This window comes from Dichomitus squalens (assembly GCF_000275845.1).
Source record: "Dichomitus squalens LYAD-421 SS1 unplaced genomic scaffold DICSQscaffold_67, whole genome shotgun sequence".
NCBI classification, from domain to species: Eukaryota; Fungi; Basidiomycota; class Agaricomycetes; order Polyporales; family Polyporaceae; genus Dichomitus; species Dichomitus squalens.
Window position 1 is genome coordinate 21,603 of NW_006766949.1, and position 26,036 is coordinate 47,638.

The following is a 26,036-nucleotide window of genomic DNA, read 5'->3' on the forward strand; positions in this document are numbered from 1 at the left end:
TCGCAGCCCCACATGAACTCGTCCTTGGCGACCGGAATATCCGCATGTAGCATGTCCCTCGCAGACAGCGTCACCGGGAGACGCACCTGCTACTCACCCAAAACCTTGCAGCCCATCCCTCTGACGGGTCCACGAGGCGCAACTTGACCACAGCGCTGAGTTGCACTGTCAAGCTTCCTGTCCTCACCTTCGACATTCGGCGGAAACCCATCTGAAATCACAGAAGGTCTGAACGGTTGTCTGCATAAACTGTGTTATCCGTGAGGATACATAAACCCATACTATGAATTCCGAGTAGCCTAACTACGACGCTCCTGATGACATGAACGCCTAACATGCAAGTTCAGTATCTCGATCAAGCAATCAGCGCTGTGCATGCTGGCCAGATCAAAGCAACCAAGAGCCCACCAGGAGATAACCCTGTACGGATGTATGTGAATATGACACTACGTTGTGATATCTCTTCTGCGAGAAATGGGGGCACTATGTCTCGCCAGGAAGTGTCTTCCGCAGCCGCATATACTCGTCCCACTTGGAATCTTCCACCTCGCGGATTGCTCTGTCCTCCGACAAAGTGACTACAGTTTTCAGTGGCAGAGTGTCTCCCGCCTCGGCTCGTTTGACGTATTGCGTAATGGCAGAAATCCAGTTCCGCGCGACGGTCCCTTGATCGCCTTCAAGAACAGGTAGTCGCAGCGCCCACAGGGCCCGATCCGTTCCGTGCGTCACGTAACCTAGGACGGTAAACGAGTGAACGCTGGACAGCGAAACGGCAATCCAAAAGACCCACCAAACGGTCGCAATTGCTCTGGCGTCCATCTGATCTCATATCTCACTACCGGAAAGCCAGCAGCGAGCATGTCCCTCGCGAACAGCCTCACCGGGAGGTGCACCTGCCCCTCGCTCAACACCTTCCCGAACAGCCTCTCGAGCTCCTCGGGCGTCTTCTCCCCCAACGCCTTACCCGCCCCCTCGCCCTCCTCTTCCTCCAGATAGACGTCCAGCATCTTCTTCACCACGTCCTTTGTGTAGTACCTCTCCAGATTCCTGTAAAGCTCATTCACGCTCGAGATCGGGTGCGCGATCGAGTACAGATACCACTCTTCAGTGAGGTCCCCGATGACGACGCTCCGCACGCCATGCGCACGCAGCCCGCGCGCGAGCCCGCCCGTGCGCTGCCACTCCATCGGGTCGGGCGACTCCCCGAGCCAGGACGCCTCCCAGGCCCCGCGGAAGGTGCCGTTCTCGATCCCGAGAGCGTCTGTCTCGATGGCGTGCGTGATCGCGGAGAAGGGGACCTTGGCGGGGTCGCGGAGGGTGTCGAGCACGGTGGGGGAGGAGGGGTCGAGCGCGAGGGCGCGGCAGAGGGCTGTGAATTGCGGGCGCAGCTCTGCGGGGGTCTTTGGGGCCGTTCTGATGGGGGTGTGCGAGAACGTGAGCGGACGGTTTGAGGAAGTGGAGAGGATACCGACACTATGCCGTTGGATTGCATGATGGCCGAGTCGAAGGGCGCCTTGACGCCTTCGGGGAGACGCGACGCATGATGGAGGATCTGGTGGACAGAGTGCGCGCCTGGGAGGTGCACCGACATCGTGAGTAGCGGCTCGTCGTATACCACGCTCTGACATACCGGCGGACAACCCCGACAGCTGTATGTCGTCCGGGTTTCCTGGGGTATACGATCAGCGCCCTTCGTGGTGAACGAACCCCATATCATGGACGTGACAACGCACCCCCAAACGCCTTGATATTCTCCCTCACCCAGAGCAGCGCCAGCCACTGGTCCTTGAACCCAAAGTTCCCGTCGATCCGTGGCACGTCGGACGCAAGGAAGCCAAACGCAGAGAGGCGGTACCCGACATTAACCCACACTTCCGCACGCTCGGCCGCAACGTACTGCGCTTGCGATCCGAGCCCATGCGGCGAGCCGAACTGCAGGAACCTGTGGGCACATGTACCGCGTCAATGGCGTGCAGATGTGCGACGGGGTATGTTATGGCGGAGCCTCACCCGCCATGGATATAGACCTTCACGGGGAAGCCCGTCTGCGCGGGGTAGGAGGGTGGGCAGATGATGTTCACGAACAGTCTGCGATAGGTGGTTGTCAGCGCATATAATGAGCGGACAAGCGAGTGCAGAGAGCGACTTGAAGCTTACGGGTCTTCGCTGGGCTCCCCGAGCCCGACCTTGTCCTCGAACGGCGTTCCTGATCGTCACAAGATGTTACCGCATAGAACCAGGTGCAGTGAATCCTCAGCAGAGATCGTGACGAACCTCCTGCCTGCCCGTCGTTCTTGGGCTGCGCAGCATCTTCAGATTCGCGCGTGTACGAATGATGCACCAGATCAGCATGCGATCAGATCTCCAAGATATGACGCACATTTGCTCTCGAAGATGTATTCCTTCGCCTCGTATCTGTAATTCGCAGGCAGCGGCACAGGATCGGCGAACCTCTCTGGAGGGAGCGCGTATGGCACCTCTAGTGGATCAGGACAACGATCGCGATACGGATGATCGTCAGCGCCAGAGATGCCAGGTTGATGAACGAGCGACATATATACCTAGGAAGACGGCGGCTCCGTTCGCGGCACGACGGCCTTGGATGGTGCCATATTGTGTGTCTGCGGTGACGATAGCCTTCGATTCGGCGAGTTCTTCATGGAGATGAGTGCGCGACATGGCTGCGTGTGGCTAGTCCCGAGGTATGGTGCAGGATCAAGATGCGATTATAGACAGCTAGTCGTTCCGGACGCTGGGGATCGACATGGGCCCGTGACCTCGACGGATGCCATGTATAGACCGATGTGAATGGTGGTGGGAGTGCCGCACTTGCGCGCGGTCTATTAGTGTATGATCGAAGTATCTGTGCTATTAGACAGCGCAGATCTGCAAAACACGTGTTTGCTAGAGTGTTGAATGGCACTGGATGTACGGTTGAGAGACAACGGACGATGCGTTGAATTGTATGGTTTCTAGGGTTCCATGTGTAGTGCAGTTCTATCTAGACGCGCTTCCGAACGAAGGGAGACTAAAGCCTATTACGTTCTACATTCCGCTTCTTTTGCGGCACTGGCTGGCCGTGTCACACATTCATGCGCAGTTTTAGGGTAGCGGTGGATACGAACGTACCCAAATGACCTGTGAATCTGTGATTGCATTCCTACGATGCGCCACGGTCAGTCAGATAGCACACTAGCACCCAGACGGCGTTGAGTAGCTCCTATTCCAGATACGTACTTTGGGGTATCGTGTGTGGGGAAAAGTCGTTCTCGCCCCCACCCCCAGCATCCACAGGGGTGATGTACTAGTACACATCCATCGATCGGTCTTGTGTTTGCCTGCCAAGCCCCATTGCAGGATCTGGGGACGTGGCCTACCTACCGTGGGTAGTCTCAGAGTGGACGCACCGCAAGCATGGGGTTCTGCGCTAACTGGGGAGCGTAGCGGGACATCGCTGGCTCACGAGTCGGTCTAAGTGGTTGTGGAAATCGGGAGGAAAGTCGGCGGGAAGACGAAGCGCATCACAAGCGAGGCGGTGACAATCGAGAACTGCAGGCGTGTGTGGAGACGATGGCGAGAAGATGTCGGCATGTGAAGCTCGAGACAGATCGAGTGCGCGCCGCGAGAGGCCGCGAGCATGAGAACGCGCACGCCTGTGATTCTGGAGCTCACCAACCAGAACGAGCGAAGGGTGATGCCCCCGCGCGCAGAGATGGGCCGCGAGATGGAAAATTGTCGAGTGCGATGGGCAACGTGCGGTGCAGCGAGCTGCTGATGCAGCGGACGAGGGCGACGACCGAGGCCAAGTTCCGAGTCCCACACGTGCACTCCACGCCCAAAACGGGAACGTCGCAGGCACAGACGCCCGTGCCGGCATCTCAATCGGGCGCTAGTCTAGCTTTGACGTGAAGAGTCGCGATCTGGAGGGCGATCGGGGCACTATCACATGCCCCACGCGTCTCCTCATATAACGCACGCCTCGCTCTCGCGCTGCTTATCACAATCCCAACTCCTGCTGCATTTTCTCCCACTCTCCCCGTCTCCCACCACACTCGCTGCTGTACAAACAGCAATGGCCACCGAGACCCAGCAAGCACCCGCAACGCCTGAGCTCACCATCCTCTCCCGCGTCGGGTCCATCCCGCTCATCGCGGACTCGATAAACTCGATCAACTCGACCCTTCTCAACAACCCTTACACTCGTCCGACATACACCACGGCCACAGAGATCTCAAAGCGCGCCCTCAGCTACACCGAGCCTGTCCAGCAGCGCCTCGCACCCATCCTCACCCGTGCTGATGGACTCGCCAACAAGGGTTTCGACCTCGTTGAACAGCGTTTTCCTTATCCTTTCCACACGCCTACGGAGGACATCTTCAAGGACTTAAAGGGCCGCAGCGACGCTGCGAGGGACGTCGCCACGAAGACCATCGATGCCCGTGTCCGCACACCCGCATACAATATAGCGCAGGGCATCGACCAGGTACGCAATATGCGCCACTCTTAGCATGTTCCCGTCAAATTAGCTCTCAACCTAATCTACACGTGGACTTGAAACGCTGATGACGTCTTTGTTCTTCTTCTAGAGCTTGGCCCCTTTTGTGGACTACTTTGCGGTCGTCGTGAACAAGGTGCAGCCGAACGGCACGCCCGATAAGCCCACAGAAGTGCCCGCGGAGGCCAAATTCCAGTACCAGCGCGCATACTACCTTTCGAAGGAGCTCAGCGACCAGCTCCTCACCTACTCGACGGAGCAGATTAACCAGATCAAAGCGCAGAGCGCGATCCTCCAGCGTGCGTCCGCGACGGCGCAGTCCCTGAGCGACCTCGCGTCTTCGAGCTATGGCGCGGCGCAAGCTCGGGTACATTCATTGAGCGACACCATGCTCTCGGAACTTCAGAAGGTTCAAGTGAGTAGTCGTGCCCGTTGTGATTGCATTCATCGTTCTCACCCATTGTGTCTCGCCGCGCGTGATCAGGCCTCGACCGCGGCGCTTCCGGGCACGCTGCAGTCGGCGTTCCAGGACGTCTCGGCGAACTTGTCGTCGACGATCAACGACCTCTCGGGCATCCTGACGTCCCCCGACCCGCTCCCTGAGAAGGCGAACAAGGTGCGGGACACGGTGACGGAGCGCGTCCAGCCCATTCTGGACACTGCGAACGCGCGGGTGCAGGAGATCCTCGGGGCGCTCAAGGCTCGCGTGTCGGAGAACAGGCAGGCGGCGCAAGCTACTGCCAACGAAGCTACTGCCAGTGTAAACGGCAACGGTCACGCATGAGTTTATCAAGCGCACCCGCTCGCTCCCGTGGCCGATCCGCGTTCTGAGTTTTGCACCGATCCCGCACATGCGCCCACCCTCTTCCCACCGATTCTTCCGATAGACGTCGTAGGGTTCCCACTACGATTCTGCGTCTTCACGTCGCGTTCTCCCACTTCCCAAAACATAGACACTCGTTCGTTATGTTATGTCATGTTACCCTAGAGCACTTGTATAGTAGCTGTCGTGTCTGTATCTTGTCCTGTTGCGGTCCTGAACTGCTGGATGCCAACCACCATCGGTGTGTGTTTCTGTATCTGTATGAGGTGTGCGCGTACGAGAGGATGAGGTCACGATGCCGCCAATCTTATCTTATCGTGGAGGGTGTTTACGTCTCGAGGGCGAACGTCGTTGATCGCCTGGCCCCGACGGAGCAGATGCGCGGCACGCTCGCTCCCATCCACTTTGCTCAACTGACCCGCCCAGAGCTTGGCATGTAAGCCCTGCCACGGCGTGTCTGACAACCCTCAACCCCACTCCCTCTCCTCTCCTCCTCGAGACCTGCTCTTCTGAGCGATTCCTGCACAGACGACGCACGCACTATCGCACATTACTCATCCCTTTCTGACGATGGGCTCGAACGGTGGCGTGGACATCCCGGGCGCGCGGAAGACGATGGCAACGCGGAAGCGGGTGTCGGTGTCGAGCGTGCGCAGCGAGAGCCCGCTCGTGCTCCAGACGGCGCCGAACACGGACTCGGAGGAGTGGGTCGCGGCGTGGAGGGCCGTCCTCGCGAAAGGTGCGCCTCTGTCTCCCCCTGCCTCTGTCTCCCCCTGCCCTTGTCTTCGTGCTGCCCTGCTGTTCGTGTCGTGGCTGTGTTTGGGCGAGCGTGTCGCATGTGGTGTGGAAGAGGACGGCGATGGGGTGCTGACGGGGTGGCGCAGATATCATTGACTCCCCGGTCGTGAGCGTGGACGCGGAGACGAGCGTGGAGGATGCGTGTGAGGTGGGTGTTCGAGGAAGTTTGCGACCTCGATGTGTGCTGAACGGCCCTGGAAAATAGCTGCTGTTGTCGAAGGACATCGCGTGTCTTGCCGTGAAGACGCCTGCGAACCGCTCCCCGAAGCTCTCGCCGTTCTACGGGCTGTTCGACGTGCGTACTTACTCAACAATGCTAGTGATAGCGCGCCCTCTGATGTTTCCCGTAGTTCGCGGACGTGAACGCGTTCCTCATACTCGCCGCGACGAGACACAAGATCACGTCGGAGGAGCTGCGCGAAAAGCCGCGCGTGCAGGAGATACTCACCGCGGCCAAGGACGGGAAGGTCGCCGCATACCTCATCAGCAGTGCGTTTTCCCCCTCATCTGGTGATGCAACGGAGTTGTATGAAGGGCTGACATCCTCCGTGGATGGCGAGTGTAGACCTGTCGGAGAAGAATCCTCTGGAGGTCCTCCCGCACGACGCGACCATCATCCAGCTCCTGACCATCTTCGCACGCGGTACGCACCGAGGTACGCCCGTGCCCCCTCTTTCTCTTGCGCTCAACCACTCACACACATGTACCCCAGTGCTCGTCCAAGCCCCCTCAACCGACCCGTCCTCGCCCCCGTCCTACCTCGGGCTCGTCTCCGACCGCGCGCTCCTCGCGTGGCTCACCGCCTACGCGCAGCGCACGCCGCCGCTCCTCCGCTTCCTCTCCGTCCCGCTCAGCGCCGTCGCGCTGCCGTCGCTCTACCTGTACGCGGCGGTCGTCGCCGCGAAGGCGTCGGACAAGGTGCTCGACGCGATGCGCCTGATGAGCGACGAGGGCGTGAGCAGCGTCGCCGTCGTCGACGACGAGACGAAGGGGCTCCTGAGCGCGGTGAGCGTGACGGACATCGGGAAGGTCGTCGTCCCCGCACAGAGCAACGCGATCCTGGGCACGCCGCTGAAGCAGCTCGTCACGCGGATCAAGGTGCGTGCGGGCGCGAGGTCGAGGGGGTGTACGTGTCGAGGGGATGCTGATGGTGGTTTGGTGGGGTTTGGTAGGAACCGGACGGGTCTACGGACGGGGTGGACAAGTCTCCTGTGTACAGCGTCACGCCGAACAATACGCTGCTCTACACCATGCAGAAGCTGCTCGCGAGTGAGTTGCTTTGTTTTGCCTTGGGTATATGCGTCCATCGTTGGTACTCATCTATTTATCAGCGAACTCGCATCGACTCTTCGTCACGGAGGATTCGCCGATGTCAAGCGCAGCTACGTTCACCTCCGCATCGCCGACTAACCTGTGCGGTATCGTGTCCGTGGTCGATGGTATGTCCAGTCCCCGCCTGACTGCACATGCGACTCGCTGACCATGATATCGGATTGCAGTACTCGCCATATTCGCCCGCATCGCGAACATACCCGACGTCGACCCCACGCGGATGCAGCGCCACCGGCGCGCGTCCTCCACGTCCTCCTCCTCCACATCGGACTCGCCGCGCTCCCCGCGGTCGCCCAGAGACCACATCGCGGCCCGATCCCGCTCGGGCAGCCGCACGGGCCTCCAGCGGCGCGTCGGCTCCGTGGGGAGCTTCGAGGGGTTCCAGACGCATACTCGGTGGGCTGAGCGTGTGCCCGTGCCGACGGAGTGAGGGTAAGGCGGTGGAAAGCTGAGTCGAAATGGAGTTCGCGCTGCCGTCGTGGTCTGTATAGAGCGCAAAATTGGATGTGGGAAATCAGTGAGGGCGAGGAGGGAGCGGACATTTGAGAATGCTGTGTGTGTAACCAGGCGACTCGGCTGCAGTCGCGATTGCGCTATTTTGTATCTGTTGTATTGTTAGTTTGAATGCTGCCCGCGTCTCTGGCCGACGTCGATACGTCGGTGTACTATTAGATCACACCGGCGGAATTTGTATGAGAGTCGGTAGCTGTAGACAATGCATACCTTCTCGGTATCGTTGAATGCAAGCAACTCGAGACGCTGGCGTGACAATCAACATGAACATTGCGAGCGTAAGCTAGAATACAGTAGTATACACCCATGAAATACACGTTAGCAAATACAGAGGTCGTTAGCACATCGAGAGCATGATACAGCATGATAGCACGTCAAAGCGAAGTCGTATCTTGATCATCAACACAATTGCACTATTGCAATGACCGAGAACTTGATTTGGAAGTGACCATCCATGAGGCATGGGCTGCAGTGACCTTCCTTTACGTTCATCGTGGTCGACGCTTGAGGTCTGTGCCCAAGTTGAGGTACCACGACCCGTCAGGGTTCCACTGCACCCACATGCCCCACCACTTATATCGGTCCGTGAGCGCGTCGACGCGAAGCATGCCACCTTCATACGTCTTCTCAGGTATGGCAGGGTAGTCGCGGCATCGCTTATGGAACGCGAGACTCATCCTACTAAACTCGGCCGAGTGCTCCCGCGGCAGCTCGTACCCCTCCGCATACGTGAGCGGGACCTGGAAGAAGTCAAACACCGCGTCCAAGATGTCGCCCACGGTGACCGTCCCGCCCTCGCCCTTGTCGACGACGATCGGGCCCCAGTGGTTGAGCAGTTCGGGCACCGCGGTATTGTAGGCGATCGTCACGCGCGACGTGGGCGGGTGCGTGGCGACTTCCTTGAGCTTGTCTCTGATGTTGCGCACGACAACCTCGCGTGCGGTGATCCGCTTCGCCATCGAGGGCGGCATGCGGATGTCCCAGTCGAGCCAGGGCACAGTTGTATTTCCCGGATTTGGGATCAGGATCGGGCAGAGGATGGGGCGTGGCCCATTCGGATCTGGGATGAGCTGTGGTGTAGTCCCTACGGGAGTGGGCACCGGGAGGAGGGACGCCCCCCGGGCGGGCGTTGGCGCGAGCGCTGTTGGGGGTGGCCAGGCTGGTGTTTGCCAGACTCCTGGTATGGTGCCAGGGAGCGGCCATCCTCCCGTCATGCTCGCGACCGCCGGTGTTTGCATGCTCGGAACGGCATAGGGCAGCTGCCAGAAGGTAGCTGCTGGAATGTTTGGGTGGGGTCGTGGATGCGGCACCCAGGCGATGGCTGGGTACACTGCGGGGAAGGAGAACCCTGCCGGCATGAACGGCTGTGCCCAAACTGCGGGTACGGGTTGTTGAGCTGGAGGGTGATGTCTAAATTGCCCCCTAGGTGTGTTTGGGGATGGTCCTCTTGAGGGAGGAGGAGTATCGAGTTGTGTATTGATAGTCGTCCTGTCGGGGGTCAAATCCGGTATCACAGGCACGTCTGTCACCCTGTCCCGCCGATGACGGCGGGATCTGGGTTCAGGTGGAACCACAGGGGGGATTCTCGCTTGCTGACGTATCATCACAGGAACGACGGGCACAGAAGGAGTTGGCGCCTGGGCTGGGACGACTGGAGGCTCGGGGTCCCAGTTCCGTTGCTGTGTTGGAGGCGAAGGAATGACAGCAGGAGGAGACTGGTATGGGGGCTTAGGAACATTGACCAGTTATTGACAATTGTGCGTATGTACGTACCTCATCAGGGGCTGGCGTGTTCTGCGCTCGTGCTATTGGCGGTGCCGCCCAGTAATTCATCCTTGCTGGAGAGCCTTCGACAAAGTTCCCAATTTGACCTGCTACATGCGTAGTCGGTGGGGGAGGCGTTCGAGGCAAAGGTGCCACTGGTGGTGGCGGGGCCGTCGCACTGGAGACGTTTTCTCCATGATGCCGTCTAGCGCGATGCGTGGCGTGGCGTTCTTCCCAGAAGATCTCAATCGGCGTGCAGATGAGGCGAGAAAATGAAAGCTATGACGAACCTTCGAATGAGTGGTTGTGGTGCTCCTTACGCTCCTCTCTTTGCGTCGCGCGCGAGGCGCTTCGCCTCCCAACAGGATCCCCGAGCGGCGGCGGGGGATTTGGGGTAGCGTGGGCGAGATGCGACGCAACATATACGGGACAATCAAGTCGATGACTGGCAGGATGTTGACATACATGGCAGTTCACCCAGCCATAGCCGGGGTGACCAAAGGGATGCGTCATCACAGGCGGTGGCTGACCTTGCATAGGCCCCCCATAGTATCCAGCGTGTGCCCCGGCTGCTCTGGGATACGGATCAACTGGCGGGTCGGGTAGGCGGCGCCGTCGAGTCTGACCCTGCGCCTGTGGGCGCCACCATGCAGGCGGTGGCGGTTGATCGCTTGACTCTGAGGAGGTCGGAGACTCCTCCGAATCTGTGCAGGGAAAGACGGTGCGTCGGACGCGCTTGAGTACTCGACGTACGCTGCGACAGTAACGGTTGCGCGCACCCCGTCGCTCGTCCCAACCAGGTGCTGACTCGTCCTCGTCTTCCTCATCGCCATCGTAGGGTGGAGTGCGCTGCTGAGCGCGAGGGGGGACAAACGGGACAAACCCGTCTTCATCAGCAACGTGTCGCCCGGACTCGCGCTGTTGTCTAGGTCGGAGAGCGCCTCCTGCGGTCGGTGGCGCTGCAATAGTAGATCATCGGCAAGACTTCGTGACAGAGGTGGTGGCGGACAAACCTGCATCTCTTTCCTGATTCTGGGGAGCACCGCGTAGGGCAGATTTGCCAGGCTTCGCGGTACGATGACTAGGAAGCTTTCTATCGGGGTGCAGCCTTTGGTATTCTTCCAACCCATTCCGAGCGTCAGTGTCGGCCATGAGATAGTACGTGTTGCCGTCTTCTGTAATGATTCGAACGCCGTTGAGGGGAGGATCGTCTCGTGGTGGCTCTTTTCCGCTGTCGATCGGCGTGCCAGAGCTGGAACTTGGGGAGGAATCAGTGGAAGGGGAGCTCTCAGGACGATAGCCCGGATTGCGTTCTTGATATCGTGCAGGAACCTCTCTTCGTTCCCAATCGCATGTGGCGATGGACGCCTCGTTTCCGTCTTCCCCGTTCCGATTCCGACTGGCGTCCTCGTTCCCGTTCAGCTTCCACAATCCCTGCCTCAGAACGTCAGGTGTGATCGGGGCGGTGGTGGTAGACGCTGTTCGCCCCATTCGCGCCGGCCCCCTGGGGAAATCCCGGGCGTCTGGCGGCCCATCGATCGACATTGGGGCACCAGCGTGGACCGTGGGATCAGGGCCTGCAGCGATTCCCTGGGCGGCACCGGAATAGTTTGCCTGATGGTGCAGTTGCGAGCCGGAGTACCGAGTCTGCTGGTGAGCTGGTACAGTGGGTTGTGGGTTTGCGGGTCCAGGTGCAGAAGTAGAGGTAGATGATGAGGAGGAAGCGTGTTGGACAGCAGGCTGCTGAGCCGGTGCCAGACGGAACTCGATGGTAGAGCCCATTGGCACCTCGTAGGTATTCACGTTCTGTATGTGTTCCGGATGCATCGGGCTCCATCGTAAGTCTCGAGTGAGACGCACACAGTCAGTGGTAAGAATACTTCCTAGAGCCCCCCCGGCGTTTGAATAAGGCTGTGACTGGGCAGTGCCGGGAAGGTGGATGTCGACAATTTGTCTGCATGCGATGAGAAAGTGATCGGGGCGTCAATGGCTTAAGAGCGGACGTCAAGATAGAAACAAAGGAACTTACGTGTGACGCTCGTATCCATATTGAGGAGTGGGGGACTCAATGGAATCTTCAGCTCGAGAGCGAGGCTCTGACGGTCTAAGTCTAGAGGTGCCGTCCATCTTCAATCGAACTATAGGGTAAAGACTGCTCGGGATCACTGCGTCACTGGGAGCGCAGCAGGGGGTTCGGACACGTCCCGTTCAACGAGACGCGGAGTCGGCGTGGAGAGACGTTAACCGAAGAACATCTCCTCTATGGCACACATCCTTAAGTATGCCCCCTTTCCCTCAGTACGTACAGAAGAGTGTTGTTACGCGGCTCCCAACGTCAGAGTTGAGCCTACCTGACATGGATGCACGCACAAGTCTAAGCGCGTTGTACCTGTCGCCAGGAGCGCGGTTGAACGTAGACGAGGGTGCCAACGCGTAGCGTGTGGTATACTGACCGTCGAATTGGACAGATCGTTGAGTGGCACCAAGTTCAAGCAACAAGAGGACAACAATAGGCGCGAGAAAAACAACAAGGGCGCGTAGCAACTCGCACACTGCCACGACGCGGAAAGCGCCCTCACCTCCACATTCAGGACTCGTCTTCGAGCGTTGACTAGGGTCCATATCCGCTGAGTAGTGAGAGTCTAACGAAAAGATCTGCTCATTTGGTCCGTTCTCCGGTGTACTGGGGGCGAAGCTGATAAGTGAGGCGAATCATCCGGTTTCCTCGAGCGGCGATCCTTGATCACACTAAGCAAGAAGTAGCGCAAAGCATTGTAAGAGTAGAAGGGCTCACCGACCGCAACACGGCGCCCGATGTCGAGCAGTATCGCTCGACCCGTCACGCATCCAGAGCAGGGATATCAGGCACAGTGTCGAGCTCCCCTCTAGCTTTTGTCCAGTCATCCTCCCCTTCCTCTTCCTCCTCCTCCTCCTGCTTCGCTGGTTTCCTGCCAAGCAAGCGTACGGGCGTCTTCCGGAGCTTCTCTGATCGTTGCGTAGACGGTATGAAGAACCCATTCAGACACGCGATGAGCGCCTTCCTATTTTCCCCAGACTCCTCAGAGGGAGCGGGAATAACCTGGACGATGCCCTGCGTCTCGATACTGTGGATCTCGATAGTGTCGTTTGGCATGAGAGTCGTCAAGTAAGGGTAGTCGAGTGCTGTGATGGTTCAGGGTCGTGCGAACAAGAAGTGAGTAAGTACACAATGTACAACGGACGTGTTGCTGCGCATGTACGTAGAAGGGAACAAGGGCACTCACAAATCGCCTCGGGATGGCTGGGCCACTCGATTGTCCCGCGAACCGGATCACCGTCGCCGGTGATGAATACGCCTATAGTGCTGGCGCCCGTCCAAGACAGGAGGAGGAACTCATTCTCCGTAATGACCGTGATCAAAGGCTTCACGGCCACCGTCGTATCTGGCGCTTGCGAGATAGGAAGCAGGGGAACCATGGAGGCTTGCACTAAATCGATCACGTTGTAGTATTCCTTGTCGGCGATACACAGGTACTTTCCAGTGCGCCGCGCCAGAAAACCTCCTGAGGGTAGGGGAATTTCCTGCAAGAATCAAGTTGAGCGCGAACCTTCCTCCCGCAAGAACATGCGCCCACCTTCTGGAAGAATAGTCGCTCACGCAGACTGTAGAGTGAGATGGCACTACGCTTGACGACACAAAACTCGATAGGTTCCACAGGGACAGGAATGTCGTTCATGAACTGTGGTGGCCTCTTCAGGTGTTGCTCATCCACAGCAAACGTGACAACGTTGCGTATTGGCTTGATTTGGTTGGGCGAGATTACGTCGAGCGCCGGCAGAGTGTAGAAGTGGATCTGACGGTCTGCCGCAGAAATGTCAGAGCAAATAATACGCGAGCACGGCCTGTTTAAGCATACCGGAAAGAATCAGTGCTCGAGAAATGCTGGGGGCGAGCACAATCTGATCAATAGGTTTCTCGTTTGGTAGTGACTGCCGAGAGAGCAGGGTGTACGAATCTGGCTGGGCATCGGATTATCATCACTAGCAGCACACGTATTGTCGTGAGGAGAACGAACTGCCTCGGAGCTGCTGGCTTGGAGAGCGAAACGCAGTAGTTCACCATTGTCGCAGCCAACGTAGATCTCCGACCCTACAAATCAAATTGCGGTCAGCATCTTCAACAGATGAATAGACGACAACCTATATAGGCAAGAGTGTCTGCTTGCGCATATGGGTATGACGAAGAGAACAGGGCAGATGAATGGTGTATGGAGCGAGCGACTCCGTCTAGGACCCGCATCGTTCACATATCGCTGGTTCCATATCTTATAGAATCATCGTGAGGCTGAGAAACATATGCTCGAATGAAAATGGTCGATAGAGTCAACAGGAAGCCAAGGCAAAACAAGCTGTCCGGAGTGAACAAAGAACGACATACCAATTGCTTGCGCGCACCGTATGTGCACTGTGTGTCCCGCTGTGCCTAGAGCTAAGTTAGTCTCGCATGGAGGCAACGGAGTCTACGTCCGGTCCTCACGACTTAGACTCTCCACCACGTCGGAAAGTAGAGGTTGTAGTTGGTATGGAGGGACATCAATCGGCCTCTGAGGGGCGGATGTCATGATTAGCAATTGCTAGGACCGCTGTCGTAAAATTGCAGCTCCTTTCGCTTCTGTGGTTGTCTCGTGTCGCTGAGAAGTCGAAGTTGGCACACCACGGAAAACGGTGAAGGTGGTGGCTATTGCCAAGGAACGGTGTACATGGGCGCCTGGAGGCTGGGATCGGAGATAGGCGCTTACATGATTGATGCGTGGCTTCTAGGGTACTTACATACGGGAACCCGGTGCCTGCTTGACACGTTTGACTGAGCCCCCGGAGGCCATGATTTACGCAGGTCATTTACCGTAAATTACACGAACGCTTGACTGATGCGAAGGGACCTTTCCGAGCCTCCTGAAGCTAAATCTGGCCCTAAGATTAAGTGAGACGACCCAATTCGGCCCAATCCAGCTCTGGGCCTTGAGGCCAAGTACTCCAGCTTGTACTAAGCCACCGGAAGCATCCCAGCAGTGGGCACCACAGGTATGGACGCTGAAGGAGGCCATTGGATGCCAATGCTATTCACCCCCGAGTGGTCGTCCGCGTTCATCTCGGGGCCTCTATTCAGGTGTGACCCGTCTCTCATACATAGAACACAACTACTCCACGATATATATTGTCTTATATCGCACTTTGTAGGCTTAGTACACCCCGCATGGCTTTCTCAAGGCATGTGCTGTTGGGGCTAAATTTTTACCTCAATTAGGACCTACTCGGCTAAACCATGGACTACGGTATTTTGCACCTGCGAGTTAGCGCCGGTTGATTAGCAACACCCTGCTTTCTAGTGGCTTCAACCGGTTTCTCTCTTCCTTGGCCCTCACTCATCCTTCGTGGTCTGTTTTGTATCGGATTTAACTTGTATCAAGTCGGCTTTCTGTCATGCATCTGTAATGGCTACCCTACAATATCCTAATTTTCCACGGGCAAACGTACTTGTCGTTGGATCGGATACCGTTCACGCACTACTACCTTCCACCCTCATCTCTCAGGCGGACGCACTATTGCTAGCGCATAGACTTGAAGATGCTGCGGACCTGGTGGAGCAGCAGCGCAAGAAGCTGCAATCTATGCTCAACGTGGACAGGCATGACGTGAGTGGTATTTGGCCCTCACGTTCTCCCGCGTTCACGCTTCGTGTATCATAAGCTCGATGAGCTACGCTACGTGAACCAGCTGCTAGGCTTCCAATGCTTCACAGAGACCCTGTTTGAGGATGCTGGGAACCGACTGTACGAAGGCGAGCTCGATCCTCGCGTACTCATCAGCTATTACCCCGAGCTCCGAGGAGACCTCTTCACCGAGGACGATACCGTGGACATCATGGCCGGTGTGGCAGAACATATGCCCCAGGAAGATTCTGTTGACGACATCAGTGAGTGTCCCGCATGCCCCCCCCCCCTTGTCTAGGATTGCCTATGTGCCATATGTTTCTCGCTCTTGCTTCCCATATCTCCTTCCGTGGCATACGGTCATCACCCAATTCACCCCCTATTGACGTCGCTTCTCTCCCTATTTGCGGTCTCGTCACAAATGCCTTGAACCCCAAATCTCGCTACTCAACATCCCAATCTCATACGAATCCCCGTACACTACCGTTCCGCCCCGCCGTTGCGTGTCTCACGTCGGGACTGATGTAGTTGCGCACAACCTAGTCAGGAACTACTCCCCGCACCTCCACCCGAATACGCGCGAAGCCCCCCCAGCGGTCGAGCTCCGCGCTGTCCTGAGCATGACCGCGCGCGACATGCTCGAGGCGTTCTTACGCAAATGGCGGCGGAAGCTTGCCGTGGACGGGGCGACACCCTACGTAGAGGTCTTGCGGACGGTGAGTGTTTGGATGCTCCGGCTCCGAGGTATGACAGCGAGCCGAGAGGCTGACGCGTGTTCCGGGATCAGGTCGTGGATACAGTGCTTGCGAAGCTGCACGTGTCGGCTGGGAAGCTGCCCGACTTGCACGGGCTGATTGACCAGCCCAACTCGGTGCTGCTGTCTGAGATTGCGCCTGTCCTCGTGGAGTCGCGACATATCGGCGTACTCACGAAGCTGTATCGGCAACATGGCGATGATGCCAAGTTGCTGGACGCGTGGTCTAAACTCGTGGACGGGGAGTGGATAGATACGGAGGTCCAGGACCCGCTTACTCGAATATTTGACCTGCTAAGCGAAAAGAAAGACCGGGCGCCGATCCAGAGATGGATACCATGGCTGATGAAGAAGGATTCGGAGCGTGCTCTGAAGGTGTGTGGACTACTTGGACGCTGCGTGTTGAGGCTCACTCTCGACCATTTTGTAGCTTCTGCTATCTACTATGTCAGCAAAACGGAAGGCGGAGGACGACAGGGCATTATTGCAGCAGATACGAGAAGCCAGTCCTGCCGCTGGAGCCCAGCTTCTGGAACATCTCGTCATCCAGCGACGAAGTACGGTGGGTGTACATCTTCCGCATTCCTAGCGGATCGACGGGCTGATGTGCTTGTTTAGGACCCAGAGTTGCACTCACAGCTTGCGGCAGCATATGTCGATCAACTACTATCATGTCTGGCCGACGACTCAATATCAAAACTTTGGAGAGCGAAAGGTTAGCCTCTGACCCATCTTGCCCCGAAGCATAGTGACCAATGTGGATGTCCAGCTGCGTCATATACTTCCAGCAGAAACGAGACCCCCTTCATATCCTACTTCTCCACAACAACACCCGACTCGGAATCCAAGCGGTCACGATTGAAAACCATACTGTTCCTCCAAGGCTCTACTCTGTATGACCCCGCAGCGATTCGGTCACGTCTTGACGCCCATGCCAAGATCCTGAAGCTCGAGCTAGCCATTCTCGAGGGAAAGGTCCGTCCCTTATGTGTCTTCCGCGCTAACCATCCTCACACCGCGCGCAGCTCGGCAACCACCGCTCCGCGCTCTCCATACTCATCCACGACCTCAACGACTCGACGTCCGCCGAAGCATACTGCACGCTGGGTGGGGAGGTCGTCCCTGCGAAGACGGCACAGCAAATCGGGGAGCGGTCGAATCTGCAGCCGTGGGCGGCGCTCGTCGCGCCCCTCGCGTCGCCTGGGAAGCAGGGTCAGGGGCAGGCTAAGGGCGCGCCGCAGCTGAAGAAGACGAAGACGGTGGACGAGGAAGTGAAGAAGGATCTAGTGATGATTCTCCTGGAAGTCTACATGAGCGGCGGGTACGTCCCCTTGCCCCCATCGTTTTGTACCGACGTTAACAGTATGACAGCGAGGCGACGGCAGACCGCACGGCGAAATTGCTGAACTCGCAAGCCATGAACCTGGACGTGCTCGACGTGATCGCTAAGATCCCGCCAGAGTGGTCGCTGCGCATCCTGTCGACGTTCATCACGCGCTCCTTCCGCCGCACACTGCACGCGCGACACGAAGGCCAAATTGTGAAGGCGATCAGCCAGGGCCAGAACCTCGCCGTTCGCGAGCACGCGTGGCTTGCTCTGCGTGAGGAGGGGGCAGTCGTCGAGGAGCCGGCGAGTGATGATGAGGGTCAGGAGGAAGGGGAAGTGGAGGTGGAAGAGAAGAAGTTGGGGTTGGAGTTGGGAGAGCGTGTGGAGGGTCAGCCGGCGTCGTTCAACGAGAAACTTGGGCTGCAGTTGAGTGAAAACGGGGAGGATGCGGAGGAGAGCGTGGTGGATATCAGCGTCTCGCCACAATCGCATCCGACCGTAGGCTACGACGTCGGGACATGATACATGGCTTTGTAGATTGCGTGAAGCTATCATCGCAATATTGCTCTCGCCCTCCGTTGCAGCTCCTTTGTGACCAGTTGGATGGGACTGTATTTAAGCTATACGATACATGTCTCTTGTACACTGTCTCCATGTCCGGTTGAACGGCTATGCTACAGCTCCGGGTCAAAGACCCTCCCGAGCTCACTCAAGATCCTCACGCCTACAGGTCGAGGATTCCCTCCCGCACTCTAGCTCTGCTGAGGTATGACCGCCTCCGCAGCTTTGAGTGCCTCCTCGAAACCACGCAACAGCGCCCCTCTCTCCTCCATGCCCACACTCACCCTCACCAGGCCCGCCTCGACACCCCAGCCGGCTGCCCAGTCAAGCTCGGCGTAGTGCGCAAGGATCGCGTACGGGCACGCCAGAGTGAAGTTCGTGCCCAAACTGGGGCCCTTCATGCACGGGAGCGCGTCGAAGAACGCCTTGCTCGCCTCGGTCGAGGTGAAGGTCAGCGAGAAGAGGCCCCCGAACCCGCCCTTGGGTTCGCCCGTGACGGGGTCGCGCACGCGACACTTGTTGTAATGCTCTGGTGTGACCCAGCGCGGGTAGTGCACGTCTTTCACTGCAATCGGGTGAGACGGCGGGGACGAGATAGAAGAGACGGCGAGGGAACGGGAGCGGAGGAACTCGCAGACGGCGAGGGTGTTGGCATCGATGACCTCGATGCGGCGGCGGAAGTCGCGCGAGTTGCGCTCCATGTAGATCGCGTCCTCGTCGTAGTACGAGTCCTCGAACGTCGCGGCCATGTGCGCTTTCAGCGCGGCGTAGTGCTGCCCGTGAGGGTTCAGGACGAGGCTACCGCCCATGACGTTCGCGTCCCCGCTGAAGATTTTGCTGAGGCTGCTGACGACGATGTCCGCATAGGGTAGGACCTCGACGTTCACAAAGTTGCCGATCGTCTCGTCCACGACGATGAGGAAGTCGTACTTGTCCGCGAGCTTCCTCAGCCTCGGCAGGTCCGCTGCGCGGAGGAGCGGATTCGACGGGAACTCCGTGAACAAGGACAGGATTGGGGGCCCAGAAGACGTCTTGGACTCACGCTCGAGGATCGCCTCGAGCTCGTCGATGTCCTTGTCCAGCCCGTGTCCCAAGAAGTGGCATCCAGGGCCCCATTTCTCGAGGATCTTGAGGGTGTCGGTGTACGGGAATCTGCAAGTCACGTCGGAATCATCAACCCGGACGTCCCTCTTTCGAGTTGCACTCCCTACGTACCCAAAACAAACACTCTTCGCCACCGGCCGCGCTCCAAGGGCAAGCTGGTGCGCACTCCATATTGCCGACATACCCGTCGCGTACAAGAAAACATCATCCTCTGTCACACCCTCCACCCCGCGCGTGCTCGGGCCCAACTGCGCCTCCTGCCCGCCCGCGGTCGACCAATCGCTCGGGGTGTCGCGCACGAGCACCCCTGCGATGCGGCGGCGGAGCGCGCGCTTGGCCGCGGCCGCAGAGGAGAGTGGCATGTTGCGCCCATAGCGCTCCTCGAGGTACGTGATGTGGTCCTTGTTCAGCAGCTCGGCGGATGGTTCCGGAATATCGGTGCTGGTAAAGCGTGTTTGCGTTGCCGATGGTGTGGTCGGGGGGGACTTGTTCGTGAAGCCCTTCGCGGCGTAGTGCCGGTTCCCCGGCTTCACTGGGGCCCGACTCGAGGGCGTCGTCGGGCTCGTCGGGCTCGCGGGGCTAGTCACGTCTTCCTTGAGCATGGCGAGACAGCGCTCCGCCAATCGGGAGGAGACGCAGAGCCCGGTATGCTGCCAAAACTGCTTGGCGAGTGGAAAGGCGTCCTTGGGAAACAAGACAATGTGGAGCTCGGCGCACGGGCCATCATCATCTACGTCGGGGCAGATGGTGAACTGGACCAGGCGGACATTGAGAGTTGTAGGAGTTGGGGTGCTGGACCTAGCGGCGCGATCGAGCATGAATGCGCGGCAGTTCTCGGCGATGCGGCGGGTGGGGCAGAGGAGGGAGGCTTCGCCGGGCACACCGAACTTTTGTTCGCAGATTTTAGCGAGCTGGATAAGCGAGGTATCAGCATCGAGCATCGAGGGGAACAGGACATTCTGATTGAATCAAGTGCAGCGCGCCATGGCCCTGGTTCATGGCGGATACGTTGGTAGACAAAGGAATATCTCTCGCACACTGCTATAGGCCCACGCTTGTGTAGCACACTTTGTTTATCTCGGGGAGACCTCTGTAGAAAGCTCAAGGGAAACGTGACTCAATCACTACCCATGGAGGACCGGTTAGACCAAAGGCCGTGGGGGCAGACTGCTTACAGTCAACCGGGCACAGCGATTGCGGTATATTTCATGGAGCACGAAGGATATGTTGACCATATTGAAGGCCTGGAATGTGCTGTACGTACTTTCTGAATGCTTAGATGGATGAAGAAGCGTGGGTATCCCGAGACCATGGCATCTACGACACGCTTCTCGCCTTCCTCGTAACCGACATTGTCTCTCCACGTCGGAAGCGACACTGAGATAGCATGTGCCGTGAATGGGGGTACCGCACTACCCAGGGGTTGCTGTCCTGTCTGGGTGAGAGTGGTAGTGCTCATATCCGCGAGAACGCAAGGGTATGCGTGCAAGATCGTCTGAATCACCAGATTAGGTGCAGAAGATGAGGAAAGAACGGAGAAAGAGACTGAACAGATAGTGGAGAAGAGGGAGGGATGGGAATAGCACGATGTGAGCACGACTCAGATGTGCATGGAATGGCAAGCTCCAATTTATGCGGCCGCCGGCAATTTCGGACGAGTCAAAATCATCATCTTATCTAATCTCTATACGCAACCTAATCTAATCTCCTCTGGGGCTAAGCAGGCGCCCAGGACCGGAACAACGGCCACAGCTCGCATGTACACCGTTACCTCCACACCTCGTCCACCAGCCGCCACCACTCTCCTGCATGCATACCCTCGTTTCTTGAACGCTTGCAACGCTATCATTACTTTTACTATCTCTACTGGCCTTGGGAATGATTAGCTCTGATGTGGAGAAGTCTCGACATCAACGCCCTCTGGATGCCATTGACTGGCAGGTGTATAGGAACTTGAGCCTTCAACCGCACGGCTTTGGAAAGGAGCGCGTACGGATATGGTGCGCTTACCCGTTTCTCTGAAAGTCTCTGATACGATGAGGAACAGGCCTAGATTGCTCAACGTAGACGATCGAGCCTATGTCTCTAGAGACAAATGCGACGCCCCAGATTCTTCTCTCTGGTCTGATGCTAGCTTCGACCTCACGTCACCTCAGGAGCAGCAGGAGTTGCCTGGGAATCCTCACTCTGATGAGCGCCAGATAACACTTGACACCGACCGCAGCTTCGTCCTCTACTCCGTAGGTGAACAGCACACCTCCCCTAGCTATGCGCTCGCCGCTCATGTTAACGTCCGGCCGATCCTACACCAGAAGGAGTAGACAGCCGCGAAAAGCTGCAGGCCGCGCTCAACAGGCTAATCGTGTCAGTATTCCGTCAGAGACCGCGCCTGCATTACTTTCAGGTGAGTACCTCGATCCGACTCTACTCATGAATATGCATTGACCAATACATGTCCGTTCGCATGCGCATGACAGGGCTATCATGACATCGTGTCTGTGGTGTTCATCACCTTGCCCAAAGAGCTTCACCTCCCTGTGACGGAGAAGCTCAGCCTGCATCGCGTCCGGGACTCAATGGGTCCCAATCTCGACCCGGTGGTGGGTCTGCTCCGGTATGGGCCCCTGTGAATCTGTGCGCTGCCGCAACCACTCAATTCACAACACAGGGTGCTGAAGCGATTACTCGAGCTCGTCGATCCCCATTTCGCAGAGTCACTCGAACGGTAAACCACATCTTCGAAAGTTCAGATGCCACGACCAGCCATACTGACTATGTGTCTCCATAGCACAGCGCCGTTACCTTATTATGCATTGTCTAATCTATTGACGCTCTTCTCTCATGACGTCCCAACGCTTCCACTCATCCAACATATATTTGATTATTTGCTATGCCGGCCGCCGATTGCCGTTGTATACCTTGCTGCAGCGGTGCGTGTTTCGAATCATTATACACATAAACCATGTTCTGAGAATTTGTATCGACGTCGGTTCTGTAGCTGACTCTCACTCGCCGAGAAGAGGTGCAAATGCTCGAAGAGGAAGGCGAAGAGGGCATGATGCATTCCCTGCTTACCGTCTTTCCGGACCTGTACGAAGAGGGCGACGATCCACCGGAACCTCATAAAGCTGAGGTAATGCCGACGTCGCAAGACATGGAAGAAACGAGCACCAAGGAAGAAGATCCCGACGCTGTCGATTCTGTGAGCGAGAACGCTACCCCTGCTCTCGCTCTTCCCAGTTATCAGGACACAAGTATCCCTGAAGAAGACGACTACGACGAGATTACGCACAGTGCGTCTCCACGTATCCAAGCAGAACTTTCTGCTGGAGATACATCAGATGGGGTGTCGACAGACGCGGGGTCCGAGACTCTTGTCGACTCACAGGCGCCTACTCCGATGGCAGATGGCTCCACCATCCCGGTAACCACCCAGGCATCGTCACTCGAACCGGACGTGCGCGTGAAGGTTCAGCGGTCAGAGCCACCTCTTCGATCCATCTCAGACGACGACACCGAGCCCTCCGCACTCATTTTGGCCGAGCATGAGAAGTCCCCGCTCTCCCCAGCAGAAGCCGACCAGCTCCTCGTGCCCATCTCCGATGACGAGGAGAAACCTCCCCTCCCACCCACGCCAGCACGCACCTCCTCCCCCGAGCCCCTCGGGCGCCCGCGTCGTCCACGTATCTCGCTCACCACGCTCCTCACGCGTGCCGACGAGCTCATGCGTGAGTACCCCCCGACGCACCCGCAGATCGCGCTCAGCACGATCATGGGCCCGCAGAGCGTCGTGCACACGTGGTCCGAGCGCGCGCGCGACCTCCCCTCGGACGACGACGCAGAGCGCATGGTCCTCCGTCCGGACTTGATCGTCTGCCCGCCTCCCCCAGAGCCTGTACCCTCCGATGACGAACGGGAGCGGGAGCACGAACGCAAACGGCGGGAGAGGAGGAGGAAGTTGAGGAAGCCGAGGAGGCTGACGGACGTGATCGTGCAGCGTAAGACGATGGTCGCGGGCGCGGTGCTTGTCCTGGGCGTCGCGATGGCGGTGTATGGGTTCAATGGGGGTGCGCTGCCTGGGATGGGTGGGGGACATGGAGGCCATAGGGGGGCGTTTGGGCGGGAGTGGAGGAGGGTCGGGAAACTGTTAGGGGGATTTATGGTCGGGGCGGGGGAGAGGATGTTTGAGGGGATCAGGCAAGCTGTGTAACGGCACGATCGCTCGCAATGTGTTGAGTAATGGATCTTACAGTACCTCTGCCCCGTGCTGTTCTCTCAGTCTGCCCTGACTCAGTGTCGACGATGCAGTTGGGTCCTCTGCGTCGGAAATCTGTAGTGTGTCTATTGCTCCTCGGTCGGGTCTCCTCGACAGGGCAGTCCCCTTGTGATGCACGACTGCTGTCACCACAATCCCTTTTTCTTTCTTCTTTTCCTCTCTTTTCTCAATATCCCATTTCGTGCCCTCAGGCGAGGTCGCGCCTTATGGTAGGCCTTATGTACACTGCTGTCTACGCCGGTGGAGGGTGAGAGCTAGGCGGATCATAGGTGAGCATAAAGCTATTGCAAGCTATATGGAGTGGAGGGGGGATGAAGATGAGGGATAGTGCTGGGGGGTGCTGGGGTATCGAACGGGCAGGAGAGGGACAATGAAGATACGCTTGTGATAGAATAGCAGGTGTTGGGGAAGCAAGGCGCAGAAGCTGTGCGTTGCAAACGCGGTCACTGTTCGTTTAAGTAACGTTACATTGTCGTGGTCACGTGCAACCGCACGGTGCCCTGTGATGCCGCTCAATCTTCGGTGCGACCAATACAAACGTGCAGCACAGGGAACCTCTGGGAACCATGGGCTGATAAGACAATGACGGTGATGAGTATGCCCAATGTTTGAGCGAGAAATCGTCCGCCCCTCCTCGGAATGAGTGCGATCAGTACCGAAGGCTGCGCTCAACCACCAGACGCGCTCTGACTCCTGAGCCTGGGGCCTAGACCGGCCCCGCTCAATGCCAAATGCTCGAACTTGATTTAGTACCTCTTCTCTCCCTCCACGACAGGCAGGGCGCATACAGTCATACACGGCTCCTCAGGACACCATGGGTCCCCGGGACACTCCCAATTTTTTCGCGCTCCTGTGGGATCTATGGCTACCCAAATATCCTCAAACTCTGTGACCTACTGAGAGAAATTAATGTCTTGTGTTTCGAGTATACCACATAGCTACATCCTACTATAGCTTACCAGTTACATCGCAAATCGGCATAGCCGAAATTCCGTCACCGTACCGCAACAAGACGGAGCATGCTTAGCTTCCGAAATGCCACCTGTAAGATATTATGATTGATAAATATTCACCTGAAAGAGCTAGTTTCATTATCGGATGAAACATGGACACGGCATGAGCCATTTGGTTTGCACAACAGGAAACCGATCGTATGCACGATCTCTTATCTGAAGTATTGCCATATCGGGTTGGTATATCAAACATCTGCCTAATCGAATTCACAAGCGCTCGACATATCCTCTTGATCGCTCCTTCCAATATGCCTCATCACGCTGTCTCTAAAGCCAAACAGGCTCATATTGACTCTAAATTGTCAACAAATACATCAATATTGCAGCCAATCGCTACAATGAGGAGCGGGATGTTGGAATCCTGGCGTCAAGATGGCGAGCTCGCGGAACGAGCGCCACAGGTCCCGCCCCCCGACGGATACCCGCGCCCTTATCTACCCCTATTCTACTGTGTATATAAGGTCTATTGTATGTACTATGTACGGCACGCGTTTTCACCGGCCAAACGCGAATCCCATTTGTGCCCGCTTGCCCTCGAACTTCTTCACGGGAGTCACAGAGGAAGGCTCAAGGTGTTCGGAAGATCTGTCGAGAAGTCGGGCAAGAGTGCTTTCTGGAGACACATAAGAAGATCACCCTCCCTAAATCCACTGTCTCAGCCGTAGGGTGTCATTTCACCAGATGTATCCGTCAAGGTAACAGATGTATCCGTCTGACTTACGGATGTATCCGTGTCCTGGCGCCGTAACGTAGTGGCTAGATCAACACACTCGCTCAAAGCAAATATCCGCACACTCCACTTCACTAGCAGAATACTTGCGTCTGTATCTCGAGCGAACGTCAGATAGCACAAGATTTCGCCCTAGGATCTACCAAATATACCCTACTGTCATGCACTAAGTTTCGGAGCCACTGCTGCGGTGCGCGTCCCGCCACCATGTTTCCCCTTCCCTTCTAACAAGACTGACGCGGGTGGATCTGCTCCACCCACCGTCTATTGATGGCTCCCTCAACGACTCTCGCACCTTCGGATCACCTCAGCGGAGTTGAAGCCTACCAAAGGGTCTGTTCTCCTCGTCCTAATCTCCCACATCCCGTCCTTGCCCATCTGGATGCCCTCCATGATGCACCGCCCCATGAGATAGTCGACACGCCTGATGCCCTGCTGGCGCTCCCCCTCCGTCCGACACCGTGCTGCCCACGCGTCCGCGACCTGCGCACGCGCTTCGGAGTTCATCTCGACGTTGTAGTAGTCCGCGTTCTCGATCGGTGTCATCATGCACATGTGGATGGCGGTGAACATGTCGTAGAGCGTCACTCCGGCCGGGTTCTGCGATCCGACGTCGATGTACCACGGCAGGTGCGCGTGGTAGAAGCGCATGTGCTGCAGGGGCGGCTCACAGACGAAACGCATCATGTCCCAGCTTGTCAGCTGCCGGTCCTTCAGCGCGCGGAACTGGATGGTGTTAGGGGGCTTGCGGAGGTCGAGCATCATTGGGGATTTAGCTAGCCCCGTATACCGAATGTATGGGTGTAGCGTGACTTTGGGCTCTGTGATACAGGAGAGGATCACAACGGGTGAGCTG

General features: G+C 57.4%; 8 protein-coding genes across 8 annotated transcripts; 3 read left to right on the forward strand and 5 right to left on the reverse strand.

Annotated features, from left to right (window-relative positions):
- Window positions 1–234: 234 nt before the first annotated feature.
- Window positions 235–2,691, reverse strand: DICSQDRAFT_163706 (carboxylesterase). Its single transcript, XM_007370393.1, has 10 exons — window positions 2,562–2,691; window positions 2,381–2,479; window positions 2,275–2,310; window positions 2,158–2,206; window positions 2,011–2,088; window positions 1,734–1,942; window positions 1,631–1,669; window positions 1,473–1,572; window positions 791–1,413; window positions 235–734 (listed from the first exon to the last, which is right to left on the reverse strand). Exons 1-10 carry the CDS (start codon window positions 2,677–2,679, stop codon window positions 484–486), a joined length of 1,602 nt encoding a protein of 533 aa, XP_007370455.1. The 5' UTR covers window positions 2,680–2,691; the 3' UTR covers window positions 235–483.
- A 1,381-nt stretch (window positions 2,692–4,072) lies between these two features.
- DICSQDRAFT_93091 (uncharacterized protein) lies at window positions 4,073–5,551 on the forward strand (the record flags this gene model as incomplete). Its single annotated transcript, XM_007370394.1, has 3 exons — window positions 4,073–4,483; window positions 4,587–4,910; window positions 4,980–5,551. 3 exons carry the CDS (start codon window positions 4,073–4,075, stop codon window positions 5,277–5,279), a joined length of 1,035 nt encoding a protein of 344 aa, XP_007370456.1. The 3' UTR covers window positions 5,280–5,551.
- Window positions 5,552–5,812: 261 nt separating this feature from the next.
- Window positions 5,813–8,086, forward strand: DICSQDRAFT_140907 (uncharacterized protein). Its single transcript, XM_007370395.1, has 9 exons — window positions 5,813–6,057; window positions 6,203–6,264; window positions 6,322–6,411; window positions 6,467–6,605; window positions 6,682–6,771; window positions 6,829–7,214; window positions 7,289–7,385; window positions 7,448–7,555; window positions 7,616–8,086. Exons 1-9 carry the CDS (start codon window positions 5,934–5,936, stop codon window positions 7,876–7,878), a joined length of 1,359 nt encoding a protein of 452 aa, XP_007370457.1. The 5' UTR covers window positions 5,813–5,933; the 3' UTR covers window positions 7,879–8,086.
- A 390-nt stretch (window positions 8,087–8,476) lies between these two features.
- On the reverse strand, window positions 8,477–8,785 carry DICSQDRAFT_40140 (uncharacterized protein; the record flags this gene model as incomplete). Its single annotated transcript, XM_007370396.1, has 1 exon — window positions 8,477–8,785. A coding segment is annotated over one exon (309 nt), but the record flags the coding sequence as incomplete, so codon positions are not given.
- A 3,779-nt stretch (window positions 8,786–12,564) lies between these two features.
- On the reverse strand, window positions 12,565–14,326 carry DICSQDRAFT_70739 (uncharacterized protein; the record flags this gene model as incomplete). Its single annotated transcript, XM_007370397.1, has 7 exons — window positions 12,565–12,887; window positions 12,989–13,286; window positions 13,340–13,566; window positions 13,622–13,724; window positions 13,781–13,854; window positions 14,143–14,181; window positions 14,245–14,326. The coding sequence occupies 7 exons, from the start codon at window positions 14,324–14,326 to the stop codon at window positions 12,565–12,567; spliced, it is 1,146 nt and encodes a 381-aa protein (XP_007370459.1).
- An 818-nt stretch (window positions 14,327–15,144) lies between these two features.
- Window positions 15,145–20,714, reverse strand: DICSQDRAFT_140909 (PLP-dependent transferase). Its single transcript, XM_007370398.1, has 11 exons — window positions 20,426–20,714; window positions 19,273–20,072; window positions 17,541–19,209; window positions 17,195–17,490; window positions 16,939–17,144; window positions 16,788–16,884; window positions 16,600–16,731; window positions 16,203–16,544; window positions 15,959–16,131; window positions 15,453–15,678; window positions 15,145–15,397 (listed from the first exon to the last, which is right to left on the reverse strand). The coding sequence occupies exons 1-3, from the start codon at window positions 20,618–20,620 to the stop codon at window positions 18,249–18,251; spliced, it is 1,956 nt and encodes a 651-aa protein (XP_007370460.1). The 5' UTR covers window positions 20,621–20,714; the 3' UTR covers window positions 15,145–15,397; window positions 15,453–15,678; window positions 15,959–16,131; window positions 16,203–16,544; window positions 16,600–16,731; window positions 16,788–16,884; window positions 16,939–17,144; window positions 17,195–17,490; window positions 17,541–18,248.
- Window positions 20,715–20,942: 228 nt separating this feature from the next.
- On the forward strand, window positions 20,943–23,411 carry DICSQDRAFT_183590 (uncharacterized protein). Its single transcript, XM_007370399.1, has 7 exons — window positions 20,943–21,161; window positions 21,209–21,405; window positions 21,474–21,565; window positions 21,639–21,775; window positions 21,830–21,886; window positions 21,950–22,091; window positions 22,160–23,411. Exons 1-7 carry the CDS (start codon window positions 21,040–21,042, stop codon window positions 23,369–23,371), a joined length of 1,959 nt encoding a protein of 652 aa, XP_007370461.1. The 5' UTR covers window positions 20,943–21,039; the 3' UTR covers window positions 23,372–23,411.
- A 2,048-nt stretch (window positions 23,412–25,459) lies between these two features.
- On the reverse strand, window positions 25,460–25,831 carry DICSQDRAFT_70805 (uncharacterized protein; the record flags this gene model as incomplete). The annotated part of the gene is made up of 1 exon (XM_007370400.1): window positions 25,460–25,831. The coding sequence occupies one exon, from the start codon at window positions 25,829–25,831 to the stop codon at window positions 25,460–25,462; it is 372 nt and encodes a 123-aa protein (XP_007370462.1).
- Window positions 25,832–26,036: the final 205 nt, after the last annotated feature.